Source organism: Sus scrofa, chromosome 14 (genome assembly GCF_000003025.6).
Source record: "Sus scrofa isolate TJ Tabasco breed Duroc chromosome 14, Sscrofa11.1, whole genome shotgun sequence".
Taxonomy (NCBI): Eukaryota; Metazoa; Chordata; class Mammalia; order Artiodactyla; family Suidae; genus Sus; species Sus scrofa.
Genome location: NC_010456.5, coordinates 108445507 through 108471883, shown reverse-complemented (window position 1 = coordinate 108471883; position 26377 = coordinate 108445507). Strand labels below are relative to the sequence as shown.

Sequence of the window (26377 nt, the reverse complement as noted above, 5' to 3'; positions counted from 1 at the left end):
ATGATTCTTTTCTTTTTGATGTTCTTTTGCCTTCGTCCTGAGGACTGTGCATTTCTCCTGCTTTCAGGCAGGGGCTCATTCATGCTGGTGTCGGGCGGTGGGGGATTTATGATTCCTGCTCTCAAGAAGCTTCAGTTCAGCAGGAGACAGTGATGTACCCAAATCAATTGCCTGAGGAGGATGGGCAGAGAAGGACTAGCTCAGGCCAAGGAGATTTTAATGTTTCAGTTTCTGCTAAACTCTATAGCTGGCACCTCTGAAACAGCCACTCAAGCTCTATTTCTGTCCTGGTTACATTAATAGGAGAAGCCCAGCCGGGCCTTGGCACGAACAGACCTAATATCTCCCGTTTCAGCTGTTTCCAAGTTATATCCAAAGATCCACAACACAGGCTTATTTATAGTTTTGTTGGGTATGACCTTGACTCCATCGTCCTTTTGGATCGACCAGCAGCCTGGCTGCTGTCCCCTCCACTGCGTCTTGGCAGGGCCCTCGGCTCTCCACTCCCCACTGAGTTCACAGCAGTACTTGTTGGAGCAAGTGGGCCCCAGCTGAAAATGAACCTCCTGTGCTAAAGAAGTAGTCACAGAAACCCAGCTTTGGATAAATTCAAGCTTGAAATATTGAATTCAGTTGTGGCTCACCACCTGCGCTGAATAGCAACAAGCATGTGCTGGTCGAGCCAGAACACGTAGTTCCGAATAGCTTTGTATGTTACTTTGGTAGCTTTTACTATTCTTTTTCCTTTTTTTTTTTTTTTTTTTTTTGCTTTATAGGGCCTCACCCGAAGGATGTTCCCAGACTAGGGGTCGAATCAGAGCTGCAGCTGCAGCCACAGCAACACCAGATTTGAGTCCTGTCTGCAACCTACACCACAGCTCACGGCAATGCCAGATCTTTAACCCACAGATCAAGGCCAGGGATCGAACCCACATCCTCATGATTACTGGTCGGGTTCATTACCGCCGAGCTATTATTCTTTACTATTATTTTTATATTAAGAGTCAGAAAGGGACACTTACATTTGTGGTGAACTGTGTTGCCATTTATGGGGGAAGTTTATGTAGGAATTTGGTATTGTGACATCGTAAGCTGTGTCCAGGGCCTCCACATTCACAAGGGCATCAGATTTAGACTTTTTGGCATTTTCTCCAAACGAGCTATAGGACTGAGAGAAGAAACCCTTCGCACGAAACTCTCCATTCATGGCTCATTAGCAGGCCACACTCGTGCAGTGTACAAAAAATACTTTAAAACTGGAGTTCCCTTGTGGCCCAGCGGGTTAAGGAACTGGTCGCTGCTGTGGCATGGGTTCAATCCCTGGTCTGGGAATTTCTACATGCTTGGGTGAGGCCCCCCCCAAAGTACTTTAAATTCTGTATTTATCTTTGGAATAACATAATTACATTACCTGGTACTTTTCACATTAAAAATATTAGCCTAATGAATGTAGATATTTTAAATGTAGCACCGTTTTTGTATCCCTATTTTTTTTTAAAGTCTGTGGGTTTTTTTGGTTTTTTTGTTGTTGTCTTTTTCCAGGGCCGCACTTGTGGCATGTGGAGGTTCCCAGGCTTGGGGTCAAATTGGAGCTGTAGCCGCCGGCCTACACCAGAGCCACAGCAACTTGGGATCAGAGCCGCATATGTGACCTACACCACAGTCACGGCAACACCTGATCCTTCACCCACTGAGCGAGGCCAGGGATCAAACCCGAAACCTCATGGTTCCTAGTCGGATTCGTTACCACTGAGCCACGACGGGAACTCCATGAACTGGCTTCCTTTCCCCAGTTGTATTATTCCCTTGGTACCCATTTCAGGTTATATGTGCTTGTCTTTCTCTCCCCTCCAGATTGCAGGCTCTTTCTCAGATCATAAAGTGAGCCACTCAAGGTCACCCGGGCAGTGAGCAGCTGCACGGGGCCGGAGTCCAAGATTGTTGGGCCTGCTTTAGAAGTTGTGCTATTGGGGGAATTCTGGCTCAGAGTCATTGCTGCTTTCATCAGACCGAACAATCTCAGGGGGAACCACTTTCTCTGTGCTGCCCAGACACAGGCAGAAAACAGCAGCGCGTCCATTTGGGACTTAATAAATGTGCCCCTGCTCGTGAATATTAGTACATCTTTTTGTTTTCACAATGATATTGGTATAAATGAACTTCCTGATTTTTCTTTTCTTTTTTTTAATTTTTTTAATTAAAAATTTTTTTTTGTCTTTTTGCCTTTTCTAGGGCCACTCCTGCAGCATTGGAGGTTCCCAGGCTAGGGGTCAAATCGGAGCTGTAGTCGCCGGCCTGCGCCACAGCCACAGCAACATGGGATCTGAGCCGCGTCTGTGACCTACCCCATAGCTCACAGCAACACCAGATCCTTAACCCACTGAGCAAGGCCAGGGACCGAACCCACAACCTCATGGTTCTGAGTCAGATTCGTTAACCACTGTGCCACGACGGGAACTCCGAGGCTCTGATTTTTCTATTTGTTGGCTTAAAGACCTCTGGCCCCTTCATTCGCCCCAATCCATGTCTCCTGTTCACCCTAAGTCTCTCGCTGTGGCTTAGTGAGAAGATTATGAGCTTGCCCACCTGATGGGTCAAAGTGGAAGAGGCTGGCCGCGCACAGTGTCGGGCTGGGGAGCAGGCTTGGCCTCGCACTGCGGGCGAGTGTAAGTGGAGGCAACCTTTTTTGGAGGGCGGCTGTTAGCATTTTACATGCACTTCCTCTGTGACTTGAATCTGCTAGAGAAATGCTCACTCCTCGCAAAGAGGCATGGACAGCAGTGTTCCCTGCCTTTGGAAATAACCAGAATGTCTGGCAGCAAAAGCTAGGAGGCATCCATTCCTTGGGATGCTATGAAGCAGTTTGATATCTGGGTGGATCCGTAGAGATGACCTGGAAAGGTCTCCAAGACATGCTAGTTAGTTACAAGAAGCCGACGGCTCAGTAACAATGTAGTGTGGACGGATATGATTTCTTCCTCACAAAGATCCATGTGTGTAAATATGGGAAAGGACTGGAGGGCTACTCGCCTGAGTGTGGTGACCATGTGCCCCTGGGTCCTGTGGTTGGCAGGGATCGAGGTGTATACTGGTAATGTGGATATAGGGTAGTTTACTTAACCACCCCCCATGGGTGAACACTGGAGGTCTCCAGTCTTTCTATCACAAACAAGGCTGCGGTCAATATCATTGCACAGATGCCTTTACACGCTTGTGCAGGCACATCTGTGAGATAAACACCCAGGAACAGAATTGCTGGGTCAAAAGGCAACTGCATTGCTGACCAGATACATATCACAACCCCAACCACCCCCCCTCCGCCCCCGGGACTGACACCATCTTGCATTCCCATCAGTAACATAGGAATCTGCCTTTAAAAAAAAAAAATCAAAGTGAAACTCACAGAATATAAAACTAACCTTTTTTTTTTTTTTTTTTTTTGGTCTTTTTGCCTTTTGCCTTTTCTAGGGCCGCTCCTGAGGCATATGGAGGTTCCCAGGTTAGGGGTCTAATTGGAGCCATAGCTGCGGGCCTAACACCACAGCCACAGCAACGTGGGATCCGAGCCGCATCTATGACCTACACCACAGCTCATGGCAACACCAGATCATTAACCCACTGAGCAAGGCCAGGGATCGAACCTGCAACCTTATGGTTCCTAGCTGGATTCATTAACCACTGCGCCACAAATGGAACTCCCCAAACTAACCATTTTTTAATGTGTACAATTCAGTGGCATTTAGACATTCACAATGTTGTGTGAGGTGGAGACTGTGCAGTGTGTGAAAGCAGTTTACAGTGAGAATGCATTCATGTGCTTCTTATTTAATTAAAAGTGAAAAGAGGAGTTTTCATTGTGGCTCAGCCATAACGAAGCCAACTAGTATCCATGAAGATGCAAGTTCGATCCCTGGCCTCGTTCGGTGGGTTAAGGATCCGGCGCTGCATGAGCTGTGGTGTAGGTCGCAGATGATGTTCCGATCTGGTGTTACTGTGGCTGTGGTGTAGGCCAGCGGCTGCAGCTCCATTTCAACCTGGGAACTTCCATATGCTGCGGGTGCTGCCCTAAAAAGACAAAAAAAAAAAAAAAAAAAAAAGAAAGAAAGAAAGATTAAAGAGTATCAGCTTCCGCCCCAGATAGCTCTAGGTCTGGATCTGGGGCTGCCTTTCTTTGATTGTGTGACCCCAGGAAAATTCCCGATTCCACGTGAGGCTCAGTTCCCATGTCTCTGAGTTGAAGAAGAGCAAACACAGGCTGTTTTCTCTGGGCTGATGCGGGGATTAGATGCTCTAACATGGGAGAAACAGCTCGTTCATCCCAGCCCTAAATGTTGATTCCTTTCTCCCCTATGCGCTCTGGAGGCCATGCATGCAGAGGCTCTGGCCTCACAGCACGGAGTTCAAATCTCACCTCCCCACTCTCTCTGTGTATCTTGGGCAAGCCTCCACCCTTTGAACCTCAGTTGCAACTCATAAAAGGGGGATGAGTAGGATGTGGCGAGGGCTAGGCGAGGTAACAGATGGGAAGGGCTTAAACAGTGCTGGCTACACAGTAAATGCTCACGTCATGAGGCATGTTAGGATTGTGCCAGCTTCTGGAGTAATGGCTGGCTCCCTGGGGGCCCAGTGGGTGAAGCACCCCATGAAGCTATGATGCCTACGTCTCTCTGCTCTCTGACCCAGGGCCATTGGTGCCAACCCCCTGTACTGTGACTGCCACCTCCGCTGGTTGTCAGGCTGGGTGAAGACAGGCTACAAGGAACCAGGTATTGCCCGCTGTGCTGGGCCCCCGGACATGGAGGGCAAGCTTCTTCTCACCACGCCTGCCAAGAAGTTCGAATGCCAAGGTGAGCCCAGGAGCATGAGATGGGATGTGGGTACCGGGTGGCTTCCCCCACCCCACCTTCTGCTTCCCCCACCAACCCTGGCAGGGCCTTCTAGACACTCCCGTGTCCCTGCAGTGACCACCTGCGTGGAGGACAGGTGACATTGCTGCTTGTTAGCATGACTCCCCTCTCCTCCTGACATACAATGAACAACAACAAAAAAGCCAGGCGGAAAATCTCAGGCTGTAAGAGCTCTATTCCCTCCCAGGGGTTATGTAAGGAAAATAAAAATAGCAGCAGTGTTTCTGGAAGCTCCAAGCCTCTCAGCAGTGCAAGCACTCAGGCCTCCCTTTGGTAGGAATTGTGCTCAGCAATTAGCTTAAATCCCTGAGCCACCAGACCCAGCTGCCACTCTCCTGACATTTGCAGAAATCCAGGGCCTGAGTGTGATTGGAGGCGCCTCACCCTGGGCATCTGTAAATACTCATTCAGGGATTGATTGACTGATTGACTGACGGCCCAAGCCCTGGGAGCCCTGCCGAGCAGAGGGAGACGGCCGAGTGGCTGCCCTGGCCCAGCTTTGTGTGCAGGGGGACAGCTATGGGAGGGCTCCAGAGGCTGTGGGTCATGGCTCCTGCCCTTTGCAAGCTCACAGGCCGTCAGCGGAAGTGAAATTGACAGCCATGGGTTAATGAGGAGGCCCCGGCCACCCTGTGTGCAGGATGCTGTCACAGAAGTAACAGTTCCAAGGGGCCCGATTTGTGGCTTGGCTGTTGGGAGCAGGCCAATTTATGTTGAAACTTTTGCTCAGTGTTTATTTAACCGGGTGGGATTGGTACTGGATTGTGTGTGTGTGTGTGTGTGTGTGTGTGTGTGTGTGTGTGTGTGTTTTAAAACACTTTGTTGGAATATGACATGCATAACAGAAAAGTACAGGGAATTCCCTGGTGGCTCAGAGAGTTCAGGATCCAGTGCTGTCACTTCAGTGGCTCGAGTTCAACCCCTGGCCTGGGAACTTCCTCCTGTTACAGGTGTGGCCAAAAAAAAAAAAAGAAAGAAAGAAAAAAGTACTCAGCTCGTTAGTGAATGGTGGAATGGCTCGCTGAATTTTCACAAATTGAACCCACCCAGATAACCAGCCCCAGATCAAGAAACAGAGCCCCCCACCTGTACCCCAAGAGTGCCTTCCTGCTCCCCTCCAGTTATTACTAGAAAGTCTTCTCTTTCTTGTCCTACTCATGCCTTTTTAGTGGAACTGATATTTCTCTACTTCTAGAAGGAGTGCTAAGTGGAACCCCAAGTGAACTGGCTGTCTTACTTTTTTACTCTTACAAGGTCCCAAGTCTCCTCATTGCGGCACCCCAGGCAGCCTCCACCTCCGGGTTCAGGGAAGGGCCACCTGTGAGTCCTGGAGGGGCTGGAGAAGGTCATGCCTGTAGCCATGCCTGTAGCCTTTCTCGTCCAGCCTTGGAGAGATACAAGGTCAAAACCATGGACCTTCTCCTCCTAAGTGTGACTCCTCTCAGAATCTCTTGGCTGGGTTGGCTGCCTTTGCTGTCCTGACCAGTGGGTGACAGGGCTGGGGGTGATTGCTTCTGAAGAGTGTGAGGGATAGAGAGAAGGTCAGCCAACTTTATTTTTATTTTATTTTATCTTTTTTTTTTTTTTTTTTTTTTTTTTTGGTCTTTTTGCCTTTTCTAGGGCCGCTCCTGCAGCATATGGAGGTTCCCAGGCTAGGGGTCTAATCAGAGCTGTTGCTGCTGGCCTATGCCAGAGCCACAGCAACACGGGATCCTAGCCACGTCTGTGACCCACACCCTAGCTCACGGCAACACCGGATCCTTAACCCACTGAGCAAGGCCAGGGATTGAACCGCAACCTTGTGGTTCTTAGTCGGATTCATTTCCACTGTGCCATGATGGGAACTCCTCAGCCAACTTTATTAATAGTGACCATGATGCTCTCACTCCGATGGCCCTGCCCTGACCATTGTGTGGTGACTCCTTAGTGTCCAGCACCCACGTGTAAAGCACTTTGGGGGATGATCTTGTTTAGTCCTTACAGCCCCCTGAGGCAGGGGCTGTTCTTAACCTCATTTTACAGCGGAGGGTCCAGAGGCTGCAGAGGTGGACTGTGAAAGGAGGGTGAGCACAACACAGAGGAAATACAGGGAGGGGTAACTGTCTCCTTGGGGAGAGGGCTTCCACCGCCCTCCCCTGCAGCGCAGGGAAGCCGGGGCTGGGGGCTCTGTGCCCAGCCCGATCCTCCTCCTGTTCCGGAACTAATGCCCTCCCCTTGCCTCAGGCCCCCCGACCCTGGCTGTCCAGGCCAAGTGTGATCCCTGCTTGTCCAGCCCGTGTCAGAACCAGGGTACCTGCCGTAACGACCCCCTTGAGGTGTACAGGTGTGCCTGCCCCAGCGGCTATAAGGTGAGTGGAGGCTGAGGTGGAGGTGGGGGGCTGCTCGAGGGCTCGGGAGGACAGGGATGAGCTGTCTTGTTGGCCACTCAGCCCACAGGGCCCAGGGCAGTGCCTGGCTCAGAGCAGGAGCCCAAGTGAATGCTCCATCAATGACCTAACATGTGGATGATGGACAGGCAGGCCGAGCTGCTGAGGGAGCTGGCTGTCCCCGTTGGCTCACTAACCCTCCGTCTCCCTGAGGTCCCTGTCACCGATTTTCTCCCCAGGGCCGAGACTGCGAGGTATCCCTGGACAGCTGTTCCAGTAGCCCCTGTGGAAACGGTGGGACCTGCCACTCACAGCAGGGCGAGGATGCTGGCTTCACGTGAGTTGTGGGGAGGGAGCAGGGAGAGGCTGAACCCTGGTGGGTGAGGTGCTGATGGGGTTGGGCACCCAAGCCTTGGAGCCCTCCTCCTCCAAATGGGGTGATCCAGGACTCTTGTGATCTGGGAGATGGGGGAGCGGCTCAAGGGGAGCAGGCACTCCCTCCAAATTATAGCCAGAGGCCTCTCCCTGTGGCACAGGGAGATTAGGGACTGTCCGGGTCACACAGCAGGCAGGGTGGGACCGGGGGGCTTGGAGCTCCTGCTCTTGCCGATGCCAGGAGGTTTTTTTGTTTTGTTTTGTTTTGTTTTATTTTAGGGCTGCACTCACAGCACATGAAAGTTCCCAGGCTAGGGGTCCAATCAGAGCTGTAGCCGCCGGCCTACACCACAGCCATGGCAATGGCTAGGTCCAAGCCTCTGCTGTGACCTGCACCACAGCTCACAGCAACTCAGGATCCTTAACCCACTGAGCGAACCCAGGGATCGAACCTGCATCCTCATGTTCATTACTGCTGAGCCAAGACAGGAACTCCCAGCAGGTCATTTGAGGGCACTAGGAATGCATAGCTTAGGGCATATGCAGTGGCAGTGCCAAGAGTAAGTTTGGGGCATCTTAAAACACCTACTTGTTGGGCCAGTGTTGCCTGAAGGCAGAGTCCTTAGCCAGCTCCTCGGGATCAAGCAGCCACCCCAAGCCCCTGGGGCAGGGGTGGGGAGGCCTGCCCAGAGGTAGGAGCAAGTCCATGTCACCCCTTGGGGGTCTCTCTCACCAGCTCATGGATCATTCTGGTCACACCATGGGCAGCCCGTTCCCTGCTGCTCAGTGAAGGGCTGGACCTCACAACTCATCTTGCAAGTCCTCCCAGTGCTGGGGTCGCCATGCAAGCCCCCTTGCTCCCCCAGAACCTCTCAGTGAGCCCCCTACCTTCCCAGGGCTCTCCCGGATCCAGAGCTTTTTCTGAGGAATACATAGCATTTAGTTCCTGAAAATAAATTGCCAGCTGAGCAAAGTGGCTCTTCAGAAAACCATGTTGAATCTACTGGCAGAAATGGCTGAACCTGTCTCTGCAAACCCAAATTACTGGATGTAAAAAAGAAAACCTTAAATGGCCTCTCCAGGGTGTTGCCTTGGAAACGGCGTCTTTACAGTAGGCTCATCCTCCTCTCAGCTTTGGCAGCAGCTCCATCAAAGCTCCCTCATTGGCCAGACTCTGTGGAGAGTGGGGGGCTTAGAGGACACCCCCAGAAACGGCCCCTGCTAGGCAGAGAGCAGGTGCAGGTAGAAGTAGCCCCCTCATATCTGGCACCCTTACAGATCGGGTGAGGGGGCTTTGGAAAGGGCCCTCTTGGTGGAAAGGGTGCCTCCCTGAGTTACCCCTCAACCCTGAGGTTCACAAGGGTCTCCTCAATTATCTGCCCCCAAGCCACCGGAGGGGACTTTCTGAAACACAAAGCTGGGATCCTCTCAGCTGGCTTGAAACCTGTCTGTTGTTTCCCCCAGCCTTGCAGGGAGAATTAAACTCCAGGATACACCACACCACAGTAGGCTTCCAACCTTTTTGTTCAAGTCCTACTCCCCAAGCACATTTTTGTTTTATTTTTTTTTTAATTTTTTTTTTTTTGTCTTTTTGCCTTTTCTAGGGCCGCTCCCGCAGCATATGGAGGTTCCCGGGCTAGGGGTCGAATCAGAGCTGTAGCCACCAACCTACGCCAGAGCCACAGCAAAGCGGGATCCAAGCCGCATCTGCAACCTACACCACAGCTCACGGCAACGCCGGATCCTTAACCCACTGAGTAGGCCAGAGATCGAACCCGCAAGGTTGTGCTTGGGGAGTAGGACTTGAACAAAAAGTTGGAAGCCTACTGTGGTGCGGTGTATCCTGGAGTTTAATTCTCCCTGCAAGTTTAATTCTCCCCCTTCCTAGTCGGATTTATTAACCACTGAGCCACGACGGGAACTCCCCCCAAGCACATTTTTAAAACCACAAACTACCTATACATTCTTAAGGCACAGATAAAATATTTCATGGTAAGTTTAATTTTGCGTTGGAAAAGAGGTAATTTCCAGAATACTGTACTGTCTGTATTTTTTAACCATTTAAAAATAAAAACAAAACCGATCCACTGGGAGTTCCCCTGGAGTGGCCCTCAGCGGGTTAAGGACCCTGCGTTGTCACTGCTGTGCTGCAGGTTTGGTCCCTGCCCTGTGGAATTCCCGCATGCCGTGGACCTGGCCAAAAATAAATAAACAAAATGATCACTCCTTAAACCATCCTTTTATCACTCTCCAAATGAAAAATCATTTTAAAATCACACGAAGGGGCTCTTGTTTAACAGCTTCAATGTTTTGCGTCACTCTCATTTCTCCTGAAGCTAGTATTTCTTTTTTTTTTGTTTTTGTTTTTGTCTTTTGTCTTTTTAGGCCCACACCCAAGGCATATGGAGGTTCCCAGGCCAGGGGTCCAATCAGAGCTACAGCTGCCAGCCTACACCACAGCCACAGCAAAGCCAGATCCGAGCCGTGTCTGCGACCTACACCACAGCTCACAGCAACGCTGGATTCTTAACCCACTGAGCAAGGCCAAGGCCGGGTATCGAACCTGCAACCTCATGGTTCCTAGTCAGATTCGTTTCTCTGCACCACCACGGGAACTCCATGAAACTAGTATTTCTATTTTACTCCCCTCACCACCCCCATTTTTCCTCTAATGTTATCTGTTTTTAGGCTAAGATGTTTTCCTTGAGCACCTTGCCGTATTTTTCTGCCACCAACATGGTGTATACATTTAAAGTTTTTTTTCTTACTTCTTGTCACCATAAACCTCTGATTGAAAGTTTCTTTTACATTGGGTTATCGTGACAGTTATCAATAATATACAGTTGATCACAACAACATAACTGTATTCCAAAATTTGATTGATGATTTTTACACATAAAAGTAAATTTTATTCGACTGTATCTCTTGAGATAGATGGAGCTTGTGTGTGTGTATCTTCTTCCAATTGGTTTGTGTGTCCAGAGGTGAATATTATACAATGTGAGAGGGCTTAGCAGTCAATTTATTCCTTTAAAAAAGTACATACATAGCTGTAAGTGCTGCGAAAGTTTGTTCACATAAATACAGCAATGGGATTAGCAGTTTTATTATAACCATATCACGTAGTTACTTGAAACCCTTTCAAGTTTATGTGCCAAAAACGCCAGAGTGATCTGTCATCAACAGTGATTCTTAGGAGTTCCCTGGTGGCCTAGCAGTTAAGGATCCAGGATTGTCACTGCTGTGGCTCGGTTGGATCCTTGGCCCAGGAACTTCCTCATGCCGAGAAGGTAGCCAAAAAAAAAAAAAAAAAAAAAAAAAGATTTTTAATGCTCTGTGAGTTGACAGCTCCATGAGGTCTTCCTTCAGTTCCTTTTAATGCACCAAGCCGGAAACCTCTTGACTTGCAAAAGCATCTGTTAGTTCACTTTGGAAACATCAATATTCCTAATTGTCCCTTTATATGGCACCCATGGAGCTTAGGTCCCAGGCACGGCCCACCCTGGCTTGGCTGGGAAAGGTGCCCACGCACCTTTCCAGAGCTCTGGGCAGGTCAGTTAAGGGAGGAGTTCCTGCAGAACTGGAAGATGTGGAAATGGATCTCTCAGACCTCTCTGACCCACGTGCCCCTTGGAAAACCACAGGTGCCCCAGGGGGACGTGTACCCCGGTCTGAAGATCACTGATCTCCAGGGCTCTCTATGACCTGACTCCTGTTTACCCCCAGCCCTGGTCTCACCCTCACCCCCACCCCTGAATTATATGCTCCCGAACTATTTATTTAGCACGTACCCTGCCTGCTGACTGGCTGAAGGCTCTCTCTCCTCCAGGCTTTTGCCCCCCGCACCCCCCAACCCGCCACCTTCCCTCCCCTTCCTGTTCTCCCCTGTCCTAGTCCCTTGGCCAACCTGTCACCTCCTCCAGAAAGCCCGCCCTGACCTCTCCCCCCAGAGAGGAGCTAGGTGTCCTCTGCCCTTTGTCCACCCTCCCCAGCCTCAGTTTCGCACCGTTCTATACTCACCAGCTCTCTTCTGGTCACCAGTCTCTTCGTCATCTCCCCCACTAGACTGTGAGTGATCTGAGCACAGGGCTGGTCTTGTTCACATCTAACCCCCAGCACCTAACGAGGGGCTGACCCAGACTAGGGATGATGAAACTGACCATTGGCTACAGGCTTCCAGCAGTGCCTCAGGAAGGCTGCCCCCAGCCATGGGCCTACCCACCTCTCTCCCTCTGTCTGCCCCCTGCAGGTGCTCCTGCCCCACCGGCTTTGAAGGACCGATCTGTGGGGAAAACACAGACGACTGTGTGGAGCACTCATGTGCCAACGGGGGCATCTGTGTGGACGGCGTGGGCAACTACACCTGCCAGTGCCCCCCGCAGTACTCCGGTAAGCACAGCGGGGTTTGAGCACCTGCTGGGAGGTGGGGGGTGCATGTGCCCGAAGCCCGGTTCCCATGCATGGAAGGGCTGGGGCCGTGCCTCAGTGTCTGCAGGACGTTCTGCTGGGCCGGCCACCAGGCGGGGCGCAGGGGGCAGCTTCCCTCCTGCCTCTTCCCCATTCTTCCCCCAGGAAGGGCCTGTGAGCAGCTGGTGGACTTCTGCTCCCCGGATTTGAACCCGTGTCAGAATGAGGCCCAGTGTGTGGGCACCCCGGATGGACCCAGGTCAGTGTTGCCCATTTCCAGGGTCAGGGAAGGGCCACTGCCTCACCTTTCCTCTCCCTCCCGACCTGTTTCCTCACCTGTCAGGTGCGTTTGGTCTCTGCTGTACAGGGTTCCTGCTGGTCAGTACCAGGAGCAGAGGGGTGGCGGTTCTGGTCAGGGTCATGAGGTGAACAGAGTGGGCCTCTGTTTTCTCATCTGCAAACTGGGTGCACCCGTAGCTTCCTCCTAGGGTGGTTGTAAGGATTTGATAAGCAAATCGTGGAAAGCACTTACCTCCATGTCTGACATTTGAAAAATACTCCATAAATAGCATTCCAGGTCCACAGTTTCTCATGGCCCATTACAAAATGCACAAAACCAAAAGCCCATTTGATAGTAAAATCTGATCTGATTAGTGCATTTGGTATTAAAAACTGATCTGCCCTGATAAGAGGTTACTTACAGTCAGTGTTCATCCCTGTGGTGTGAATATATGCAGAGTTTGCCCCAGAGTGTGAACATATTTAATCAAGAGGCTGCCCCAGATCCAAATGTCATGTTACATAATATGCAGTTTTAGGCATTGTGTTGCCTTTCTAAAATCCAAAACGTTCTGAATTTCCAAACTATCTGGTCTCAGGAGAGTTGGATAAAGGGCCGTTGACTGTTGTCGCCATTGTTGTGACTGGCAGATGCAGGAGTGCTTTGTCACCAGAAGATTGTGATGTGAAGGTCGTATTTTGTTTTTTGTTTTTTGTTTTTGTTTTTGTTTTGCCTTTTAGGGCTGCACTCATGGCATATGGAGGTCCCAGGCTAGGGGTCTAATTGGCGCTGCAGCTGCCAGCCTACACCACAGCCACAGCCACAGCCATGCAGGATCTCAGCCGCATCTTTGACCTACGCCACAGCTCATGGCAACACCAGATCCTTAACCCACTGAGTGAGGCCAGGGATCGAACCGGCAACCTCATGGTTCCTAGTCAGATTCATTTCTTCTGTGCCATGATGGGAACTCCAAGGTCATGGGTTTTTAGGTTGCTCCCATCTGCAGTTTTGCAAACACGGTCTCAAACCCTGTTCCATCAGTCAGAGCAGCCCAGCGGCAGGGCTTCTTCAGATCTGTAGCTGAGGGACCCAACCCCAGCCACTTGGGCCAGGACGGAGGGTAGAGTACCCCTCCGCACACACACACCCAGGGACTCAGTCCAGCAGGAGCTGCCAAAGCCCCCTGGGCAGGAAGCAAGAGCCGGGGGAACATTGAATCCCAGATCCTAGATTGGGGGCTGCTTGGGAGCGTCCCTCTGAATGGTGGACAGCGGGTGCATTCCTGGCTGAGCTGCCGGTGGGGTTGGCACGGCAGACCACAGAGCAGTGGCTAAGCAAGTGCATGCCCACTCCTCAGAGGGGCAGGACCTCGGAGAGTGGACTAAAACAGGACTGCACTTTGTCCAGTTGGATACCGCTGGGATAGGCCCTCCCACCACAGAGGAGTACTCAGTGGAGCAGGTTCACTCCACTTCCTGTCTTAGAGGAAGGACGGAACCAGCAGATGCTCAGCTGGAACCCAGCAAGTATTCAGCACACATTCAGGGAATGAATGGAAGTGAATGACTGGGTGGGTGCTTAGCCACTGTCACAATTTTCAGACTGCAACTCAAGACCCAGTAGTAGATGGGGGTCAGTTGGGTAGATTGATATTAACATTAAAATAAAAAAAAAAAGGAGTTCCCATCGTGGCTCAGCGCAAACAAATCCAATTAGTATCCAAGAGGATAAGGGTTCAATCCCTGGCCTCGCTCAGTGGGTTAAGGATCTGGCGTTGCCAGGAGCTGTGGTGTAAGTTGCAGACGTGGCTTGGAGCTGGCGTTGCTGTGGCTGTGGCCAGCAGCTACAGCTCTGATTCGAACCCCAGCCTGGGAACCTCCATATGCCACAGGTGTGGCCCTAAAAAGACCAAAATAAAATAAAATAAAATAAATAAAAATTAAAAAAATTAAAAACCCAGAAAATATCAGAGAGCGTCATGCCCTTTTATATAGTAAGAATAAGTATTTGTGGCATGAAACTGGTTTCAGAGGTATGTCTGAGTGTGTGCGTGTGTGTGTGCACTGGGTACATGCACTGGGTACAAAGCTATTTGTAGAGCTTGAAAAACACTGGGAATAGGTAGGAGCATCTACCTGCCAGGTTGTTTGGTTGAGCCATGGAGTTTATAGTTTGGAGTTTGGAAGGGTTTCAGGTAAGGGGTGTTCGCTGGAGGCTTCCTGGAGGATGTGAGGTACTGGCTTGGCTGGAGACTCTGGGAGAGAGAAGAGGGTATAGAATCAGTAGATGTGAAGACAGAGGCATCTGGGGGTTGGGGGTTGCTGCCCGTGGACACAGGTCTGCCCACCAGAGGGGAGAGCAGGACAGGGAGCATCTGGAGGGCACTGACTGAACAGGGCTGGAGGAGTGTGCTCCTTATGTGATGGGCAGAAATGGACTGACCCGGGTGAGTGGTGAGCCACAGTGGGAGCTGGCAAGCTGGGGCCTGGCCTGGAGTCAGGAGCTTGTGGAGAGGCAGGCTCTGACATCTGAGCCCCGGGAGGCTGGACCCGTGCAGCTGGGAGGCTGGGGAAGGCGGATGGATGAGCTCCCACAGGACTCAAGGCCATGCACTGGGGCTGCGGGGGCAGGTGGGTGGGCTGAAAAGGGGCTGAAGCTTGACCTTGGATGTGATGTTTATGTTGAGGGTGGGTCCTCCGCCGCAAGGGTCCATCTCCTCCAGCTGCTGGGTGTCCAGCCCTCCAGTCCCCCCTCCCCCCACCGCCGGCAGCCCACACAAGCTCTCTTCCTGGAGCAGAAAAGGGTCCCAGGACAGGTGAGGGCGTCTTGACAGCTAGGGCTCTGTGTGATCTCCTGGGGGACCCCACAGACCCATGGGGCCATGAGGTTCTCTGTCATACACACAGCCCCAGGGCCCCACAGACTCCTGGCTGAGCTCTGTGCTGCGTGTGGGGCTGATGGCCCACCACCCCTGCCCACCCCTAGGTGTGAGTGTGCACCAGGTTACACAGGTGACAACTGCAGTGAGAACCAGGATGACTGCAGGGACCACCGCTGCCAGAATGGGGCCCAGTGCGTGGACGAAGTCAACGGCTATACCTGTGTCTGTGCTGAGGGCTTCAGGTGAGCAGTCCCTGGATCCATCACGAGCCACTGACTCCTCTTAGCCATCAGCCTCTGGGGCTGGCAGGAGCCCCCGGGTGTGGCTAGCAAGAGGGAGTAAGGGTCAGAGCCTGGGCGCTGGGTCCCGGGGCTTTAAGCTTGGCTGGGGTAGTCACGATCTGTGTGGTCTGGGGAAAGTTTCTTAGCAGCTCAGAGCAAAGGCAAAGGGCCCCTGACCTGTTTGCTGGGCAGAGTGGGAGGTGAGTACAGATTACTGGGCAATGCCCCATCCTTTAGCTGCCCAGTGAACCCCTGAAGACATGTCCTGCATTAAAGGTCATTTACCTTTGCATCTTGGCCTCTCTGGTAGGCTGGGAGGGGAGGGCACCTGCCCACCTTCTGGCCACCCACCTCCCATGCTCTGCTTGTGTCTTTTTTTAAAAAGCAGTTTTATTGAGATATAATTCATATGCCATACAGTTTACCCAGTTACAGTGTACAATTCATTGGCTTTCGTAGTTTCCCAGAATTGTGCAGCCATTGCCACAATCAATTTTAAAATATTTTCATTACCCCAAAGAAACTCCACACTCTTATCTGTCATCACAGCCCCTCTCCATCCCAGCTCTAGAAACCACTAATCGGTAACATCTGTGTCTATAGATTTATTTATTCTGAACATTTTGTATAAATGGAATCATACAATCTGTGGTCCATTGTGGCTGGCTTTCACTTAGCATCATGTTTTAGAGGTTCATACACATGGTAGCATGTCACAGAACTTCATTCCTATTTATGGCTGAATAATATTCCGTCGTATGGGTCCATTCATCACTGATAGACATTTGGGTTGTTTCTTCTTTTTGGCTGTTGTGATTATTTGATGCTATAGAGTCCTCTCTCTTTCGCTTGTGTCTTAAGTCGCAGCTTTCTTTTCTATAAAATGGGTATAGTCAAACTTGCTAGCAGAGTTTGTTGACACGAGCAGTGAGTGCTTCTTAAACTAAGGTGCACACAGGTCACCTGGGATCTTATTAAAGGTCAGATTCAAGGAGTTCCCATCATGGCTCAGTGGTTAACAAATCCGACTAGGACCATGAGGTTGTGGGTTCGATCCCTGGCCTTGCTCAGTGGGTTAGGGATCCGGCGTTGCCGTGAGCTGTGGTGTAGGTTGCAGATGCAGCTTGGATATGGTGTTGCTGTGGCTGTGGCGTAGGCCGAGGCTACAGCTCTGATCCACCCCTAGCCTGGGAACCTCCATATGCCACGGGAGCGGCCCCAGAAAAGGCAAAAAGACCAAAAAAAAAAAAAAAAAAGCCAGATTCAAGAGCCCATTTCTGACAAGTGCCCAGGCAATGTTATTGCCACTGGTCCAGGGACCACACTTGTTTCTCAGCATCCTTCTGGCTCTTAGTTCTCTCTGGGAAAGTGTTTATTAGGAGCATCATCTGATGCTTTAAAGGCACAGTGTTCCAAGATGTTTAGTGAGTTTCTCTCCAGGACTGTGGGAGAGAGATGATGACTCCTTGCTCCCCGGCCCTGTCCCCTCTGACCTGTGTCCTTTCCCTCTCAGTGGGCAGCTCTGTGAGACCCCTCCCCACCGGCCTACCCCCAGGAGCCCCTGTGAGGGGACTGAGTGCCAGAATGGGGCCAACTGTGTGGACCAGGGCAACCGGCCCGTGTGCCAGTGCCTCCCGGGCTTTGGCGGCCCCGAGTGTGAGAAGTTGCTCAGTGTCAACTTCGTGGATCGCGACACGTACCTGCAGTTCACCGACCTGCAGAACTGGCCGCGGGCCAACATCACGCTGCAGGTGCGTGCCCAGGGCGCCCGGCCGCAGAAGGTGGTCAGGCAGCAGGGGCTCCTGGCCTCAGGTCAGAGCATCAAGATGCATCCCTCCCAGGATGGCTGGGAGGATCCTGAGCTGGTCCAGACTTCTTGGATGTGGGTATCAGGATCTCAGCTTGAACTTGTTTGAGCTCAGCTGGAAAGGTTATTGGGTCACAAAATCAGTCTCAGAGAAGGGCATGGGTGACTGGACCCAGAAAACCAAACTTCCGGGGTCCTCTCCCACCAAACTCTTGTCTCAACAACTCCTCAAAGCCTCAATTTGAGCCTCCCGAGCTGCAGACATGCTTCTCTATGTGGCAGGAACACAGCCACAGCTAGCCCTGGCTTCTATGTCTATGTACATGTCCCAAATGTCCCTGGGATCCCTTATTTTGCCATTCCATGTCCTGAATCCCATCTCAGAGCATCATTATGAGGGAAATAGAAGCAAGTCTCACTTCAACAGCAGTGTTATGTTAGCCAAGTATTTCTTGGCACAGGAGAGTAGTTTGCCCTGGACATGACACGATACAAAATTTTAAACTCCTCTTTAGTCATCTGTCTCTTTTCCCCAAATTCCATCCCAAATGCGCATCCTTCTTCTCTCCTTTCTTTTGTCCTCTTCTCCTTTTTTTCTCAGAACCCTTCCACCTCTCAGACATACTCACTCTGCTGTCCTACCCTTGATCCCCTCTCCAAAATCCTCTCCACTTATATGGTCTACACAGCGAGACCACCGCTAGCCTCACTGCTCCACAAAATAAAACTCACCAAGACCCTGCCCAGCCATTGCCTCAGGCACATCCTTGGAGATGCTCAGTTTATCCCACCCTCCCCATCACTGGGCTCTTCCCACCAGCTCTAGTTGGACAGCAGGCAACAACCGCAGGGAAGATCTCTGGTGGGCCTGCCTTAGGTCACATGCCCATCCCCGACCCACCACTGAGTCCAGGGAGATAGGATGCTATGATTGGTCCAGATGGGGCCATGTGCCAGCTCTACAGACCAGGGGGCCAGGGTCTTGACCCAAAAGGGACAAGGCAGAAAAAAAGACCATGGCTCCTACAGCATCGCAGAGGGTTCTCCCTCCTAAGGTACAGCTCCAGCTTTTGCTTGCATGGCTCAAGGGACAGGTGCTACCTCCTGAGTGGCCCCTTCCAGGTTTGGATGGCTCTGGCTGTTAGAGAGTCTTTCTGAATTTGTCCTCTCTGTAAGGTCCCATCCTGGCCCCAAGGCAGCTCCCTGAGGCCCACAGAATAGGATACCCCACGTCCAGTCCAACTGTCCTCTCTGGGCAGGTGGTCCCAAGCTATTTTATCTCTTGGCTCAGTTTCCAGGCCTCAGTTGGCCCATCTGCCTTTCCCTGCCTGGCCCTGGCCAGAGTGGCAGTGGGTGGAATTTGAACGGGGTTGCTGCCAGCCTCGGTCAGCGACCCCTGGAGGATGTGTCACTTGGGCAGGCAGGGGGGGACACTTTTGCACACATCTCTCTTTTCATCGAGGGTCCTCCATCTGCCGCACCCACCAGCCTGTGCCGCTGCTGCGTGGGGTGGGGTGGGAGAGAAAGTGCCATTGCCATAGGTCTCCACGGCAGAGGACAATGGGATCCTGCTATACAACGGGGACAACGACCACATTGCAGTGGAGCTGTACCAGGGCCATGTACGTGTCAGCTACGACCCAGGCAGCTACCCCAGCTCTGCCATCTACAGGTAGGGCTTCCTCATGCCCACCAGCTAACCTTAAGGGCTGGGACACTGCCAGGGAGGGGTCTCCTGGGCCAAGAGCAGGATCACCAGAGACTGGGGCTGCCCCAGTGTCAAGGGCACACACATCACCTCTGAGGCTCTCTGGGGCCTGAGCAGTGGTGCCATCCTGCCCCATCCCCCACCACCACCTCACGGGGGCTCCTTCTTGGGGAGGGGAAACTGCTTAATAAACTTCTCAGCTTCCCCGAGAGAGTCTTCAGAAGGGGAGCAGTGGGGACCAGGGGGCTACCAAGTCCCACAGTCCCCTTTCTTAGAGATTTGGTTTCCTGGGAAGCAGCTGCTGGACCCATGGCTTTTCCGGGGCAGTGCCCAGGTAGGGATGCGTCACACTGAAAGCCGTTCCCTGGGGTGGGGGCGTCTCATCTTCTTCCAGTGCCGAGACGATCAATGATGGACAGTTCCACACCGTTGAGCTGGTCACCTTTGATCAGATGGTGAATCTCTCCATCGATGGCGGCAGCCCCATGACCATGGACAACTTCGGCAAACACTACACGCTCAACAGTGAGGCTCCCCTCTATGTGGGAGGTGAGGACCTGGCCCTGGTGGAGCTGCAGCTGGCCCTCCCAGGCCCCTCCATCAGGTGATGGTGACAGCCATTCCGCGTGGGGCCTCTTGCTCTCTGGCCTGAGGCCTGTGGGGAGAACAGGGCACTGCACTGCCCTATGGGGGACATTCCAAGGAGGAGGTGGGAGAGGGTCCTAGTGACTGAACAAGCTGCCGGTGGATTGTCCTCCCTGCCTGGAGCCCATGCTGCTCCCTGCCTGGCCCAGGATGGGTGCATGGGTTGGGCCTGAGGCCTGGCCTGCGAGAGACATGGACTTTCCCAGCTGTCTTGCATGGTAGGCACCTTTCCTCTTGGTTTTGGGGCAGAGGGGGCTTGTCAGTTGTTCAGGGCCCATTCTCAGGGCCTTCAGAGGCCCGGGTAGGGACTCCCTGCATCAGCTGGGGACCCCGCAAACTGGGCTTACAGGCATTGTGGCTAAATGACCCCATCCAGCACTTGAGAACATTTCTAGGTCCAGACAAGGCAGGTTTCTGGATGCAGTGGGGCCGTCTCAGTGCTGCAGACGGCCTTGCTGAGACTTCCGGCCTGTGCGAGGGACAGAACCCTGGATTCTAATCCCAGCTCTGCTGTGTACTAGCTGTGCAACTTTGGACAAGTCACTGAGCACTGAAATCAAAGGGTTTTCAGCAACTCGGATGTGAAAGGGTTGCTGTGAAGTGATGACCACACAAGTGGGTAACAACAGGCCATACGTATAAGCTCTGGGCCCAATTCCTTAGCTGCTTTGGGGGCCTCTGGGAGGCAAAAGCTGGTGTTCTGAGCAGGAGCCTTGGATGCGGGCAGCCAGACTCAGGCACCCAGAGCATGATTTGTCAGCTGACTGCTGCCAGGCCTGCCCCACCCACCACGGGGCTTTGATCACACAGGAAGCAGCTTCACTATTTCTTCTGGGAAAGGAGTCTGGACCCTCCAATGTGGGCAAAAGACACTGGCCCAGGGTTGCAGAGACTGAAGGACAGAGTCCCAGGGCAAGAGGGACACTGTCGAGATGCTCAGTGGACCTCAGAGGCAAGTGCCAGGCATGGTCTGAGCTCAACTCAGCCCAGCTCTGCCCCCTCCCCTCTGCCCCAGGGATGCCCGTGGACGTGAATTCAGCCGCCTTCCGCCTGTGGCAGATCCTCAATGGCTCCAGCTTCCACGGTTGCATCCGAAACCTGTACATCAATAATGAGTTGCAGGACTTCACCAAGACTCGGATGAAGCCAGGCGTGGTGCCAGGCTGTGAGCCCTGCCGGAAGCTCTACTGCCTGCATGGCATCTGCCAGCCCAACGCCACCCCGGGGCCCGTGTGTCACTGTGAGGCCGGCTGGCGGGGCCTGAACTGCGACCAGCCAGCTGATGGCCCCTGCCATGGTCACAAGTGAGCCTGGGCTGCGCTCAGGGAGCCCTCCCCGCCACCCCGCCCATCTGCAGGTTCCCTTCCCTTCCCTCTGCAAGTTCCACTTCCCCATGGGGAGCAAAGACTATTTTTAAAACCCCAAATTAGAACATGTGGCCTAACATAGGGTTTTATTAATTTTTTCTGGTTTTCAGTTTTTATTAACAGGAAAAGGACCCTAGGGGAGTTCCCTTCGTGGCTCAGCGGTTAACAAACCTAACTAGGATCCATGAGGATGCGGGTTCGATCCCTGGCCTTTCTCAGTGGGTTAGGGATCCGGTGTTGCCATGAGCTGTGGTGTAGGTCGCAGACGCGGCTTGGATCCCACGTTGCTGTGGCTGTGGCGTAGGCCAGTGGCTACAGCTCCGATTAGACCCCTAGCCTGGGAACCTCCATATGCCGTGGGTGTGGCCCTAAAAAGCAAAAGGAAAAAGAAAAAAGAAAGGGACCCTAGGGACAAACACAGGATCACAATTTGCTCCCTTTGTTTCAGTTTTGGGAATAGCACAATAACATCCTGTGAAGCCAAGGCTGGGGATGTGAGGTCCCCTCGGGTGGGCTTGGATTGGCTCAGACCTGTCCTCACAGTGCCTTTTCTCTGTCCCCTCCAGGTGTGTCCACGGGAAATGTGTGCCTCTAGATGCTCTTTCCTACAGCTGCCAGTGCCAGGATGGGTACTCGGGGGCCCTGTGCAACCAGGCCGGGACACCTGCAGACCCCTGTGGGGGCCTGCGGTGTCTGCACGGCCACTGCCAGGCCTCAGCCACCAAAGGGGCACACTGCGTGTGTGACCCCGGCTTTTCGGGCGAGCTGTGTGAGCAAGGTCAGGGGCCCCCCTCCTGACACGCCCTCTCCAGGGTCCCTCCCCACAGCTTGCTTTAGTGACTTTTCTTTTTCCAACCTTGGCAACCCCTCTGTGCCCCCTCACCCCTCCTTACCTTGGGCTGCTATGGGGCTGTAGTGCCCCAACCCTCTGAGGCCACCCCCAGACAGATGCTTCATCTCTCCCTGTCCCAGCTTGCCCTGCAGCCCCTTTCCTGGGGTTAAGAGTCCCTTGTGGCTGGGGTCTCTCCTTGCAGAGAGACCACCAGGGTAACAGCTCCTGCCCAAACCTCTGCATTGTGGCGGCATCTCTTAGGACCAGGAGGGAGTCGGGGAAGTCTGAGGCCTGGGGATGCCTTCCCAGGCCCTCCCTGGTCCATGTGACCAAGATGGTCTAGGGACTCCTGCTGAAAGGGGCAGGGAGGAGCCAGAGAAATCCAGAACTCAGGCATCCTCAGGGTCCCCTAGGCCACACCTCCCGCTGGAATTCCTTCTCTGACGTCATTGTCTCCCAGGCGTCCAGCCACCTCTTGCACTCCTGCTGAACTCACCTTGCCCGGGCTGCCTAATCTGCCCCGGAGGGACTTGGCCGCTAGAAAGACCTCACTGTGGGCCCAGGATGAAGCGTGTGCATGTGCATGTTGGGCGGAGAGGGTGCAGGGATGAAAATGAGGTCTAAGAGCTGGAGGACGGGGTCCAAGGATGCTGCCCCACCCTCTGGTCCTCCTCCTCCGCTTGCCTCCCCCCCGGGGGCAGCGCTGGCCCATGGGTGTGCCCTGAGGCTTTCTCTTGGTGTCTGTCCCATCCAGAGTCCGAGTGCCGGGGGGACCCTGTCCGGGACTTTCACCAGGTCCAGAGGGGCTATGCCATCTGCCAGACCACGCGTCCCCTGTCGTGGGTGGAGTGCCGGGGTTCATGCCCAGGCCAGGGCTGCTGCCAGGGCCTGCGGCTGAAGCGGAGGAAGTTCACCTTTGAGTGCAGCGACGGGACCTCTTTTGCCGAGGAGGTGGAGAAGCCCACCAAGTGTGGCTGTGCCCTCTGCGCGTAGCGCCTGCCGTGGACGGGGAGGGGAGAGGGCGGGCGAGGGGGCGCGGCCTCGGCGGAGACCGAGCGGCCGGCAGCTGGGCTGGGGTGCGGGCCATCACCAGGGCGGCGCCTGGGCAAGCGGCCCTTCCGTGGAGGGTAGGTCCAGAACCACGTTTCTAAAGCCCGAGGCGCCGCAGCTGGGGGCGGGGCGGGTGGGCGTGGCCTGGGCTTAAGCCCGCCCTCTTCGGAAGTGCCTTGCACAAATAGGCGCTTAATAAATATTTGTTGAATGAATGTGTGCGTGAGGTCAGGCCAAGAAGTGCAGAATGGTGACGTCTCCTTGCCTGCTGCCTGGGTCTGAAGAAGGGACTGCCTCTTCCCAAACAGCCTCTCCCTCTCGCCTGTGGCCCGTGCAGGCCCCAGAAGCCCTTTGCCCTCTGCAGATAACCTTGAAGTACTCTCACCCTCCCCTGGGGCCGCTGCCCCGGCGGCTCTCACCTTTCGCTGCTGCAGCGTCTGTTGGCAAGTTGGCCCGGGTGCGGAGGGGAAGGGCCCCTCCTGCTGGCCAGGAAGGGACGGACCCCTGCCCCCTGGGCTGACTGGCAGTGTGGTGCAGCCACTGCTTGCTTGGGAACGGGCCTGGGGGTGGAGGTGGGTCTTAGGACCAGACATCTGAATCCTGCAGTTATGGGATGAGCATTATAACTTCAAGGAGGTTTCTCATGTGGAGGAAGTGATGGCTGGGACCTTCCCCGGGTGGGGTCCCTGCAAAGAGGGCAGGGGTTTTCCTAGTTTCAGCTGAATAAACATCACCACCTCCAGACGCTAGCCATCAAGGAGGCATTAGCCTTGGGCTTCCCCAGCCACTAACCAGCTGTGAGCTGCTGGCTAGCCACTGGCAGGGGGTTTGCGGGTGTAGGGCACTTGGGCTAGGCTGCTTGGCTAGGATGGGTTCAGATCGCCTCACACTGCAGACCAGTAGGGGGCAGTGGTCCAGGCATCAAGAAACCTCTGCTGGCTCTGCTACTCTGAGCAGACTTCTTCCAAATGGGCCCTGTCTCCTCAGCTATCAAATGGGGAGGGGGGAGGACTGAGAGAGCCATGTAGACCCTCCCACTGTGGCTCCAGGAGGGTAGCTGGAGGACTTAGACGATTTGTCTTCGTTAATCAAGTCAACAAGTATTTATGTGCCTAATCAGGGCTGGGGACTGTGGGTGTTTTGCCCTTGTGGACAGATGCGAACTGATCACAGAGCATCACAGGAGCAGCCAGGATACCTGGACAGAGAGCTGAGCCGAGTGAGGGCTCCAACCACAGACACCGGTTCAGGGCAGAGCTGCTCACTCGAGGTGTTGGAAGGAAGGACTTAGTGTCTGAAGAGTTATCTCGGATGCATGGCTGTGCAGCTACAAATGCTTCTCTTCCATGCAGAACAGAAACGCAGAAAGATGATCTTTGCGCCTGAATAGCGAGCTGGCTGTAAGGTCATGCTCTCCTGTCCTGGTGTCTCCCCAAAAACATGTGCACCTGGGGTTCCTGATGGGCAAAGAGGGTGACATGTGCCTCTCCTGGCTTTGTCCATCTGTAAACAAAGGCAGGGTCAGGGGAGTGTGTTGTGATGGAGTTGAGGTGGCATCGTGCCTGTGGGCAGTGGGCAGAGTCCTTGACACTGAATATCCCAGAGTCCTTGATAGGACTGAGATAGCCTGGCCTGTTCCACTACCCTGGGGCTCAGACCAGTGAGTTTGAATCTGGGACTCTGTAATGGGAAGAGGACCCTGCCCTGCCCATTAGGGAGGTGTCCTTATGGCTGGCTTTGCCCCTCACCAGGGGTCGTGCTCTATTTTCTCATAGCTCTGAGCAAGGCCGCAGTGCCCCTCACACCCATGAGCAGCATACTGAGCCTCCGGGGGCTTCTCCTAGGGCTGCACAGCATCCCTTTCTCCTTTAGACTTTCTAGGCCACTGCAGGACCCTGGAGAGCAGCCAGCACCAGCCTGGATAGGCAGGAAAGCTCCAGTGTAACCAGCTTTCCCCTTCCATGGAAAAGAGGGTTCTGGAACCCACCATCCCTCAGGCACATACCTTCCCCTGGCCACCACCGTTCCCCACTGCCCTTCAGCTGATCCCCAGGCTTGAGGGGCACTGACTGCCAGGGACGTCTCACTCTACGGAAAGTGGAAAGAGCATCTGCAAACAGGCAATGGCTGCCGGAGTCCTGCCCTGCCAGTGCCATGGGGTTGGGGGCAGAGGATGGAGTGTTTGCAGGGTGCACCCTCTGAGCTGATTGCTGTCCCTATCCAACCTCCACAATGTCCCACGTCTCAGCCCAGCTCCACACTCTCCCTCGGTTGAGCTGGAAGTTGGGATCTACCACAAGTGGCCGAGAGACCCAAGTGCCCAGGGATCAATGTCTCCTCAACCGAACCACCAACCTGAAAGTGACTAAGTGACTGGATCACTGCACACCTTGCCTGTTCATGTCTGGGCTCTCTGAGTCCCAGAAGAAGATGATCGCGAGATATCTGAGAAATTGTTTCCACGCCTTGCACCTCTTCGATAAAGACCTCCAGTTCACTTTGATGTTGCCATTGACTGTTGCCACGGAAGAGACACAAGCAGGGCAAGTGCCGAGGTTGCTGCTGCTTTGGCAGCCTGCGGGCGACAGTGGCCTGGGCTCCCTGTGCACGTGTCAGGAAATGGAAAAGGCTGGACTTTGTCTCCCCTTTGCCTGCTGTTAGCCTAACCATGAAAGTATCTCTTTATACAGAATACTTAACAGATTCTAATATATATTTGTATTTCATTTTGTTATAGTATTTTTATATGTTAAAGTCAACATCCAGTGTCTTGTTTTGATTTTCAGATGCTCTGTAGTTGTGACATTTTGTTTGGGGGGTTTCTGTAGTCTTGTTTGGATCACTCTTTTAAAAGACTGGTATAGAACAAGCCCTTGAAAAAGCCACACTTGCCCTTTCCCGAGAAGTGCTGTTTTAGAACATGTTGGATATTGTCTGTTGTCTTCATGCGAACATGACATTGATTCACTCTGGTTCTGCCTTGTTGTCTCTTTTTCTGCATCAAGGATGAACCCCGGGGTTGCTGACATGCACCCTTGCAAATGTGAGAGTTCCTGGGCTGCCCGTACATCAGCCACGTCTAGGGATGGAGCCCAAGTGCAGTGTATATGGGGTATCTGCCTTTGGGACTCTCTAGTCTTCCTGAAGTGGCAGAGGAGGTCTGTTCCTCCTGAAGAAGGAAGGGGAGGTCGGGGGGCAGGGGGCTTGGTCGTAGCTCCCTCCCTGGGGATGTCAGCGTGAGAACAGGGCAGAGCACAGTGTGAGAATAGAGCACAGATCTGGGGAGGCCGACCACCCTCACTTCCCTTCAAGTGTCTGCTGCCACACCCACACTTTGTAAGTTCGTAAGTGAGCAGAACCACCCCCATATTTAATGTGGCTCTGAAGTTTCAGAGCATCAGGGCAACAGATTAGAAAGCCGTGTGGCTTCTCAAACTGTCTGGTAAGATGGATGTGCCAGCAGCCAGA

General features: G+C 53.2%; 1 protein-coding gene across 1 annotated transcript in view; it reads left to right on the top strand.

Moving 5' to 3' along the window:
- Nucleotides 1-25881, top strand: part of SLIT1 (slit guidance ligand 1) — a 178506-nt gene extending 152625 nt beyond the window's left edge. The window contains exons 26-37 of the mRNA XM_021072814.1: nucleotides 4684-4847; nucleotides 7131-7255; nucleotides 7513-7610; nucleotides 11898-12037; nucleotides 12221-12314; nucleotides 15324-15461; nucleotides 17014-17251; nucleotides 18849-18979; nucleotides 19410-19564; nucleotides 20676-20964; nucleotides 21594-21805; nucleotides 22614-25881. Coding sequence (XP_020928473.1) covers nucleotides 4684-4847; nucleotides 7131-7255; nucleotides 7513-7610; nucleotides 11898-12037; nucleotides 12221-12314; nucleotides 15324-15461; nucleotides 17014-17251; nucleotides 18849-18979; nucleotides 19410-19564; nucleotides 20676-20964; nucleotides 21594-21805; nucleotides 22614-22852 — 2023 coding nt within the window. The 3' untranslated portion in view covers nucleotides 22853-25881. The remainder of the gene's footprint in view (nucleotides 1-4683; nucleotides 4848-7130; nucleotides 7256-7512; nucleotides 7611-11897; nucleotides 12038-12220; nucleotides 12315-15323; nucleotides 15462-17013; nucleotides 17252-18848; nucleotides 18980-19409; nucleotides 19565-20675; nucleotides 20965-21593; nucleotides 21806-22613) is intronic.